This window comes from Pituophis catenifer, unplaced genomic scaffold, assembly GCF_029215685.1.
Source record: "Pituophis catenifer annectens isolate HBS135680 unplaced genomic scaffold, rPitCat1.0.hap2 SCAF_1, whole genome shotgun sequence".
Taxonomy (NCBI): domain Eukaryota; kingdom Metazoa; phylum Chordata; class Lepidosauria; order Squamata; family Colubridae; genus Pituophis; species Pituophis catenifer.
In genome coordinates, this window is record NW_027256881.1 from 106269475 (window position 1) to 106279894 (window position 10420).

The window sequence follows — 10420 nt, forward strand, 5'->3', positions numbered from 1 at the left end:
AAGGAAGGAAGGAAAGAAGGAAGGAAGAATGAATGAATATGGGGTGTTAACGAAGGTCCAGAGACCCGCTGTAGGAAAGGCGAAACCCAGACATTCACAGGTACACCCCGCAAAACCGGGTCTGCTCCTTTGGAGACCCTCGACCCACGAACCAGCCAGCGGGATTGTCCAAGCTTCTTCTGCCTCTTTGCAAGCGGGCCTTTGTGCTCACAGGGTTCCACCCCAGCCCTCGAAGGCTCACCCGGCCACAAGCAAAGCCGGGCCTGATTCTGCGCTTCACCTTGAGAAGAAAAAAGTCCTACCACTTGTACACTCAGGTCCTCGAGACACTGAGGACACGTTCGCACTGGCTGGGAAAGGAAATCTTCTCGCCCGAAAGGGGAGCTCCAAAGTGGCATCAAACCCAGGGCTCTCTACCGCACCTCGGAAATATCCTCCTGTATATTGTAGTCTCAAAAAGACCGGGGGTGGGGGTGGGGTGGGGGTGGAGCAGGCGAAAGATTTGCTGTGCTCCCCGTCCCTCCTTCAAGAAAGGCAGATAGACAGAAAGAACAGTTTAAGGTTTTTGAAATCTAAAAAAAAAAAAAAAAAAAAGACCTGCGTGCAATCGCTTTTGACAGAAGTTTTGGCTCTCCTGAGAGATAATATGAACTTCTCCCACCTAAACTGGATCTGAGTGAGGACTCCCAGCTGAATGCAAACATTTATGTGAAGGAAACCGTTTAATTAAAAATAGCATGTATGCAGATAACACGGGGGGGGGGGAGGGAGGGAGGGAGGGGAGGGAGGGAGGGAGGGAGGGAGAGAGAGAGAGAGAGAGAGAGAGAGAGAGAGAGAGAGAGAGAGAGAGAGAGGTTGCACTGTATCTGTTATGAAAAAAGAACACCAATTCTACTATTGTGAGCTCCTTCCAAAGTCACTATTTCAAAACCTGCATCTCTAAAGACTTCCACCTTCTATCTGAGGAGTGATTCAAAAGCCACTAACCTCCTGTCCCAAATGGCGCAACCTCTGAATATGAAGAGACATTATTATTATTATTATTTTTGTATCACTGAGAATTACTGCTTGCCATATATGCTAGATCTGTGCAATCTCCAAACAGATGTCCGAATTCTCTATATCTCTGTCCCCGAGAAATGTTCATGGCATGCAAATCACACATTGTGCTGGCTACCCATGGTATACAGGCAGGCCCCAAGCTTCAAAATCAACTTAAATCTCCCATTAAGTTTGCAGGCCTATATTCTTGCTGTGTTATTACCAACTAGCATCATTACACTACCAACACGAAAAAAAATCTGCCTTATCCATTAGGCATAGAGTTTATTCCAAAATGTCATGAAATAAAGGGGTTGGGGATGGGGGGTCAGAGAGTCCATTTCAACAGAAATAACTATTTTCTCTTCTCCTTGAGAGAAGTACACACACACACACACACACACACACACACACACACACACACTATTTTGTCACTCAATATCCCCTCCTCGACAGCAAAAAATAAAGGACATGCCAATAAGTCGAAGAAACTATAAAGGTCTTGTGTATTTCTGTTTTATGTAGATAATAAAATATTACTTTAACATAAATATATAAGGATCTCTGCGCTTTTATTTTTTCCCCACGAGCACATCCAAATGTACCAAAAAACAAAGTATTTCTTTAGAGAGACTGAACCAAAAAAAATATACATCCCATATAGAATTTTTGTTTGTTTGTTTACCTACTCATTTAAAGCTACAGAAAAAAAAAAAAACAGTTTCCAGAACCTGTTTGCTTTAGAAGAAATAAATATACATTGAGGCAGGCCACTTAAAAATGATATGAAAATATTTCCCTGGGTAGCATTTAAAAAGAAAAAAAAAAATAGACAAAGGAAACATTTCAACTATTTCTGCATTTCAAAGGACAAATATTAAACATATATACAGAGTGGTAAGGTTTGCTTGGTAACTTTTTTTAAAAATTATCTTTAGGTAAATCTTGCCAAGAGTTAGGAGGTCTACTTTCTCCAAACTCCTTCTTTTGACCTTACCCAGGTATTAATAAGTTTTACTGTCCTCCTGCTGCCACTTCTTCCTCCCTGACCTGAATACCAATAGATAAGGAGTTTGTCTCCATCTTATAATCAACAGCAGCCACAATAGTCTCAAAAGAAATCAGTATCCACATTGTTTGGATGGGGGAGGGTGGGGTGGATCCCTACAATGTGAACATAGACTAAAGACTGCCTAGAAAGCTACATTTGTCTTTTGAGGAAACGGGGAGATTGAAATCCAGTGTCAGACTGAGGCTTAGAGCAACCCTTGGAGACCAAAATATTCTGAAATCCAACTGACCTAATCCAACCTTTTATCTGTAAAGTTCTCCAAGAGAAGATTCAGCTGGCCTCAGAATTTTCAATAATTTCATCAGGCAAACTTTTTTTTTTTTTTTTTGTAAAAATTATTAGAAAACAAAGTTACACAGACACCCCCGTTTTGTGCTGAGTAGATGTTTTAGAATGAATTACGATCACAGTTTCAGTGGTTACCCCTAATATGGAATATAATACACAATTTCAAGGCCCTCCCTCAGCCCCTTCCTCTCTAAAACCTTCTGCCTTCTTGTTTTTGGTTTGTTTGGGGAAAGTTAACCATTTCCATCAAGTCAATGTACCCATTAAAACCATGAACCCAGAGGAGGAGGTAAAGGATGAATTGAAAAATGTCATTTAGGTTGGTTTTTTATTCCCACTCCATTTAAATCTCTTCAAAAAAAAAAAAGGACTGATAGAGTTAAAGCTGGTCTTTTTCCATCTCCTCTACATTAAGCTGATATGTCAGGCAGCATTTGGGATGCTAAACCCTAGAGGGAAATTTTCCCACCTGCCCAAGACCTCAGCAACTGTTAAGCTCAGACCGCCTCCTCAACTATGCCCTTGACTTTGAAAGCAGATCTTCACAGTCATTTTTTTACTTGGAAATCAATCCCACAGATTCCAGGGAATGAACATCTTTATCAAGCCTGAACTCCTCCTATTTCAATGGGACGAATTCTATCCAAAGGAAGCACTCTTTTGATAGAACCTCTCTCTCTCTCTCTGTCTCTGTCTCTCTGTCTCTCTCTCCTTCCCTTGAAGTCAAACCTCCCCCTGAGATGAATGGATCTAGGATGAGTTTTCTTTTCTTTTCTTTTTTTCTTTCTTTCTTTTTCTTTTGCCATGGATGCAATTCTTCCATCTCGGAACTCACAGTGTTAGCTCGGGAGGTGGAAGCCAGCCAGCCCCATTGAAAGTGGGCATCCCTTAGGTTTTTAATCTTTGATAAAGCAAATCAAAGGGAAATGCTCTACCTTAGGATCACAGAGTTGCTCCTCTGAGCTTTGTTACTTTGATCAGCGAGGTTTTCCCTTTCCCCAGAATGAAGGGTTTTGCCTTCAGGGGCTCCCCCTTCTTCCTTTCACATTGAAAAGCAGATGTCACTTTCACTGTCCTAAGGTTCATGTAAGTGCTGAATATGCAAGGCATATAGGGACCTTTCTCAAGTGAAACAATCCCCTTCCCTCCCCCCCCTCTCCTTCTACCCCATTGTTAGAGTCCTCTCCCCAAAGTGCCCCTTTCTGGTGGGAAAAACTGCCAGAGTTTTCTACGGTCCACTCCACCCCCCCCCCCTTTGGATCAATTAACTGTGGCTTGCCCAAATGTTTTGACTTTCCCCCAACTGACATTCAGAGAGGTTGGGCGAGGACAGCAAGGGCATGTTGGCTGGGATTAATGGGGCTATAGCTGAAGAATCCCATCAACTTGGGAGAAGGAGGCCTAAGGGAAGGTCTTCATTCTCCATCTTTCTTTCCCAATTCTCACATACCAACTATCTCCAGTTGCTGAATAATTTCAGAACCTCGTTTCTGGGAAGAAGCTGTTATTTATCCCCTCCCCACCTTTCCTCTTCCTCTTTCTACTGGTTTTCACAAGGCTAAAGAGCTCCGCTCACTTCCCCTCCCTAAAGGCAGGCTAAAGGCGGCAGAAAGAGCAAACTAAACTTGACTTCCACCAAAGATGGTCCTCAAACTTCAAGTCACCCACGCCAAAAAGGAAAGGCCAGATCCACAGGGATGCCTACCCTGGGCCAGGTAGAAAATGCAAATCATTCTTCCCCCCCCCCCCACCTGCGAATGAGAAAGAGATGAATAATGGACAAACATCCATTTCCAGCAGCACAAATTTGTCAGCTTGGCCTTTCTAAGCCCTCATTCTTACCTTCGCGTTTGACTGCATCTCTCTCTCCCCCCCCCCAAAAAAAAAAACCGAGACCAAAAAGTGTTGGAGATACACCTGGCTTAAATCCCTAAAGAATTGGGCTGCTAAATCAAGCCCAACGTTCCTTTTCTGCTCCTCTCTGATTTAAGAACCTGGGGGGGGGGGGCTGTGCCTGGCTGCCGAGAAGAGAGAGAGGGGGGGAAGAAGGTAAGAGGGAGAGGGAGAGGGGAAGAGGGGGAGAGGGAGAGAGAAAGGGGGGAAGAGAGAGGGGGAGGGAAAAAGAGAGAGCTCGTGCTGCGAGGCAGCGAGTGGAAGGAAGGGTCAGGCAACCTCTCGCCTCTCACACATCCCTCCGTATACTCACTGCACTCCATTGCCAGGTTACTCGCCTGTAACACACCCTCATTCATTACCCACTTCGCTACCGTTTCAAGCATAGTTCAGTGCAGTCGCCTTCCTTCCTTCCTTCCTTCCTTCCTGTTTTGTTTTGTTTTTGTCTGCTTTTTGCTTTGTTTTAAAGGGGAGGGAAACAATCAAAAAGGATCGGAGGAGTCGGGTCAGAGGGAAGAGGCCTGGTGGGCTCGGCCCCCTCGACCCCCAGCCCCCTCCTCCTCCTCCTCCTCCTCCGCCCCGGGCGGAGTTCACTGCACAGGAGTCTGTACCCCATGGTGCGGCGGCGGCGTGTCCCTGCTGGCCCCATACACGTCCTCGGCTCCCGGCAGAGCCCCTCCCGGGGGAGTCATGCGTTTCTCTTTCTGTCTCCTGTTACAAAACCACACGCGGACCACCTCCTTCTCGAGCTGGAGGCTGTCCGCCAGTGAGGTGATCTCCTGGGCGGAGGGCTTGGGGCACTTGAGGAAATGGCTCTCGAGGGCGCCCTTGACGCTCACCTCGATGGAGGTGCGCTTTTTCCGCTTGCGCCCCTGCGCCGCGATCTTGTCTATGCTGGTGGGGCTGCCGGACGAGGAGTCCGCCTCCTCCAGCCACTTGTTCAACAAAGGCTTCAACTTGCACATGTTCTTGAAGCTCAGCTGCAGCGCCTCGAACCTGCAGATGGTGGTCTGCGAGAAGACGTTGCCGTAGAGGGTGCCCAAGGCCAAGCCCACGTCCGCTTGGGTAAATCCCAGTTTGATCCGCCGCTGCTTGAACTGCTTGGCGAACTGCTCCAGGTCGTCCGAGGTCGGCGTGTCCTCGTCCGAGTGCGCCTCGTGGTGGTGGTGGTGCGGAGGCGGCGGCGGCGGCGGCTGGCCCCCGTGCGGGTGGTGGTGCGGGTGTTGGGGCTGCTGCTGCTGCTGCTGCGAGAGGTGATCCGGGTGGTGAGGGGGCGGCGGCGGCTGCTGCTGCTGGGGAGGCGGCGGGGGCTCTTCGTGGGCATCCCGCAGGCTGTGGTGGTGCATGCCCGGCTGGCCCGAGCCCAGCATCCCGTTGACCGTGAAGCCCGGCGGTTGAGAGTAGAGCAGCCCGCCTTGGCCGCCGCCGTTAGCCGCGGCCATGCCGGGCGGCAGGTGAGCCGAGCCGCCGGTCCTCCAAGCCACCGCCGCGGCCACGGCGGCGTGGTGGCTCCCGGCGTGGTGGACCAAGTGCGGGGGTCTGCCTTGCTGCTGCGACTGCTGGTGATGCTGCTGCTGCTGCTGCTGCTGCTGGAGCTCGTCGCCCCGGCCGCCGGCCTGCACCACCGAGGGCTTGATGTCCTGCTGGCCCAGCGGGCTGGGGGACCACGGCGAGTCCCCGCCGTTGCCTCCGCCGCCGCCTCCGCCGCCGCCGCCTCCTCCCCCGCCGCCGCCGCCGCCGCCGTGGGACAGCGCCGTGATCCACTGGTGAGCGTGGCTGAGCGGATGCCCGTTGCTCTGCAGCGCGTAGTCCGCCTGCACCAGAGCCTGGGCGTCTCGGTAGCCGGCGCCGGGCTGCATGCTCCCCGGCGGCTCGGCGTGCACCATGGGCGAGCTGGAGGTAAGCAGGCTGTAGTGGTTAGACGCTGTGGTCGCCATGACTCTCCGAGCCGGACTGAGGGCTCCGCTTAAAGGAGCCGCGCATTTGACAGCTACTTTTTCGCCTCGGGCTCCTCTCGCCGCTCGCTTCCCCCGCAAGTCCGCTTGGCAGAGCCCACTGCAAAGGCACGCGTCCCTTCTCCTCCCTCCCTCCGGCCCCCATTGGCTCCCTGCGCTTTGATTTACGTGGAGACCTCTAGCAACCGGCTCAGGGGGAGCCTCCCATTGGCCCCGGCCCTGGTGCTGACACCACGCCTCCTACACAGCGTCTCTCTCTCCTCTCTCTCCCCCCCCCCATCTCTTTGTAATCAAACTCTAAGGAGGGAGAGAAGGAAGGAGCGCACGCACGTGGGGGGGGGGTTGTTGGAAAGGAAAAGGCAAAGAAAGGAGGGGGGGGAGAAACAGATGAACAAACACCGAGAAAGCAGAAGGAGCCGCTCAGTCGCTCCTGGCCACCTGCGCTGCGCCCGGTGGGTAGGGGAGCCAGATGAGGCTCACCCCCTCTTTCAAAGCCGTTCAAAACTCAGCCGCCTCTCCGTTGCAGGGAACAGCAAACAGCACGCAAAGTGCTCCGGAGGGCCGGAGGAGGGGTGCCCCGGTTTGCTAATGGCCAACTTGATTGAATTCTTCCCTCCAGCCTCGTTTCTCTTATGGCACCCCCCTCCCCCGCCGGCAAGACCCGGAGGGCTAAGGGACAGCGGGAGAGGGAAAGAAAGAAAGAAAGAAAGAAAGAAAGAAAGAAAGAAAGAAAGAAAGAAAGAAAGAAAGAAAGAAAGAAAGAAAGAGAAGGGCCAATCCATTCGATGGAAAACAACGTCTTGCAGGCTGGATTAGAATCCCTTGCCTGCCGGGGCCTCTCCCCACGCTTTCCTTTGAGAGTCCAAATGGTTGGGGGGGGGTCTTTCTTTGCCTCTAACGGAGCCACCTTCCCGGTTTGCAAGGAAGGCTCACTTCGAGCGAGACTTTCTCTCGCCAACTTTGCACCGCGTTTTCAGGAGCGAGGCTCGCCCTGTCAGCGCTTCTAGAAATATAGATAACCGCTCTCCCCGCTGGCTTGGAAGCGAGGCTCGTTGCTATCAGTGGGATCCGCTATTCTTCAAAGAAGTGGAATGTAGTGGCAATGTAGTTCAGCGCCGAGGGCTTTCCAGCCACCTCCCCCTCCCTATCTCCCTCCAAGCACGTCTCTATGGGTCTTGGCGCCCCATAATCCAAGAGAAACCTGCTCCTCATTGTCCGCAATGGAAGGATAAGAAAGATGGGGTGGGGGGGCAGTGAGGGGGGAAGGGTCTCCAAAGTGTCCCAGCAGCAGGTGCTGCTGGAGAACAAAACTTAGAATTTGAAGGCTTAGCCCTGCGCTAAGCGCAGAGGCGAACCTAAAGGGCGATGATTGTGTGCGGAGGTTTTCGCTCCCGGGAGACCACCGGCGAGTTTACAGTTCAGCCACTTTTCTTTCTTCACAAAGAAGGCGTGTTGTTCTTGCAGGAGCTTAGGGGCAGGGAAAGCGAAACAGCCCTGATCTAATACTATCCCCTCCCCATCCTTGATTAAATCCATTTATGACTTAAATCCCTCGTCCGGGGGGGGGAAGGGAGGCGGGCAATAGTTGGGTCCGGCTGCTTAATAGATCCTCCAAACCAACCCTCTTAAAAGGAAGGTGTCTCACATCAACAGCTTCGTTTCCAACAGAAGCGCTACTGGCCTTGCGGGAGGTCAAACGGGTGCTTAACTCGAATGGATCCATCTCATTGTTCTGAGAAATCTGCCCCAGACATTTCCTTCCAATAAGGCTCTCTCCGAGTTGCACCCGCTGTCCTATCTCCTGCTTCCAGCCAAGGAGAAACACCGCTTTGTTGTGCTAAACCACATACTGGCTCCGGGTCAGGCTATGGACACGGCATACACTCCAATATTCCCTTGCATTGAAAGGCCCTGCCAAGACAGGCGGGAGAATTTACGAGCACCACAAGCTAGGAGCAGCTTCCTTTCAGCCAGCCCCCCACAGTTTATCACTCAAAGGAAGGTTATCTGGATAGGAAGATTTCTCTCCGGGGTGTGTGTGTGTGTGAGAGAGAGAGAGAGAGAGAGAAAGAGTAAGAGAGAGAAAGGGAGAGAGAGAGAGAGAGAGAGAGAGAGAGAGAGAGAGAGAGAGAGAGAGAATATCTGTGTGTGGTGTCTACACATAGCTTTTATATTACATTTGCATAGGCAAACAGGGATAATAGGAAGAAAAAGATGTCACCTCTTGGCTCCGGAGAGCTCGTAAGAACCTTTCAGGTTGAACGTAAAGCGTTTGCAATCGAGAGCTCGGAGCTTTGAAATCCTTTGCTGAAGGCGAAGGGGTGCCTTGGGGTTGGCAAGGATCTCGACCGACCTCCAGGGCGTTGGGTGATATGCATATCCCTGTCTTCGTTGCGCTTGGTTAAACTGAACTGGCTGTAAAGGTATGCGGGTGCGGTTGTGCCTTTGGATCATCCCAGTAAAATGACGTCGGTGAATTCGCAAAGTTGCCGATAGTTTGAAAAGTGTCCAAGAAGTATATTGATTGGGGCTCTTTTTTAGAACTAATGTACAATGGTAAACATAATCACAAAAAAATGGCCTCTTAACTGTCAAATTGGGAGTTATTAAGAGCATCCCGGTTAACAGATACTTTTCTCAAAAGTTTTGAAGCTACATATAATATGTATTCTCTCTCCCTCTCCCTCTCTAGTCTAGTAGCGAATTCATCTAGAAACAAGGAATGGTTCGACTTATTCTCTTTCAATGTAAAATTCTAGGTAGACGCGCCATCTCGCCTGTGTTTTACTTTGCTGGATTAATAAGCGCTTCTCTCTACTTTATTCCCAGCTCAAATCAACAGTCCGCGGCTTCGCAGAGGAGGAGTGGATAACCAGGCCGGGTGTGTGTGTGTGTCTGTGTGTGTGTGTCTCTCTCTCTGTGTCTTCCAATGCATTACTACGAGAATGGCTTCAAGCAGGGAGGGTGCGTGCCCAGTGAAAAACAACAACAGGGGAGAGACATAAAGGATGCCCACAAAGGAACCGGCTGGGTTTTTCTCCCCTTAATTCTGATGGTCTCAATGGCTGATCGAAAGCCATTAAAAGTTTCTCGAGAACTTTGAATAAAGAGATCCACTAAGAGGCCTCGGGCAGAGATTTGGGGGGAGAGTGTGTGTGTGTGGGGGGGAAAGGTTTGCATTCTAAATCCAGCCTTCGCTCTGGCCACCTGCAACCAGGCTTCCCATCCGTTGCAGAGCTCCTGTGTGCTTTGGATCTGCCTTGGAAGAAAAAAGCCGCAACTCTCCACCAATCCGACAAGGGTGTCCTAAGGTCGGCTTGGTCCCAAGGCCCGGAAACAACCCCTCCCCCCCGACGCCCCGCTCCTCTTGCTGGGAGACGCAGCTGCAGATCCCGGGAGTCAGTCCTTAGGCGCTCCGCGGGGGAGAAACGAATGGCTCTACAAAAAAAAAAAAAAAAAAAAAAAAAAGGCGAAACAAAACAACTCAAAGCAAAGCAAGCGGTCCTCCTTCCTCGCAGCCGTTTCCCCTTTTTCCATGAACCGTCTCCTCCTCCGCACCCCCCCCCCCCACTCCCGGCTGAAATTAATCTTCCTGGGTCTTCCCCTGCCGAGAAGCGCGGGAGATGCTGGAAGCCAAGTCCCGCCTCTCCGTCCCCCGCCCCCATTTCGGCGCATCCCGGTTAGGACTAAGCTCCTTCCAGCATTGCTTTGGGGCCGGGAGGAAAGCTTAGTAAGGGCGCCTTTGGGTGCTGGGGTCCAGCAGACTAGAGGAGAGGGCGAGTAAGACGTGCTATATATCCCCTTCACCGGTCCCTCTCCCGCCTCCGCTGGCTTCCTTCCAAAGGAAAAGGTAACAAACCTCCTAGATTATATATCCCTCGAGGCTGCCTTTGAGCCACGGTGGAATAAAGGCGCGCGAGAAGTGGTGGGATATTGGAAACTACTTTTAAGACTGCTACATCTACTAAGCCGTATGGAACCTGCGTCGCTCCCGGGCTAGGGACGAGTTAAGGCAAAAGAATGGAAACACACACACACACACACACAAATGTTACCACGGCTTGATTGTGCCCTTCTGCCAATCTTAGTTGAAGCAAAACTCATTCTCATTACTAATATGTTGGTTCATGTTAAGAAATGTTAGTCATTTCTTAATTCTGACCCGCCGCAT

General features: G+C 50.8%; 1 protein-coding gene across 1 annotated transcript; it reads right to left on the reverse strand.

Moving 5' to 3' along the window:
- Positions 1-4884: 4884 nt before the first annotated feature.
- On the reverse strand, positions 4885-6231 carry POU3F2 (POU class 3 homeobox 2). The gene has a single exon (XM_070953808.1). The coding sequence runs from the start codon at positions 6229-6231 to the stop codon at positions 4885-4887; it is 1347 nt and encodes a 448-aa protein (XP_070809909.1).
- Positions 6232-10420: the final 4189 nt, after the last annotated feature.

Bases quoted from the DNA above. Each gene is read 5' to 3' on its own strand.
- POU3F2 (XM_070953808.1), bottom strand. From the start codon at position 6,231: ATGGCGACCACAGCGTCTAACCACTACAGCCTGCTTACCTCCAGCTCG.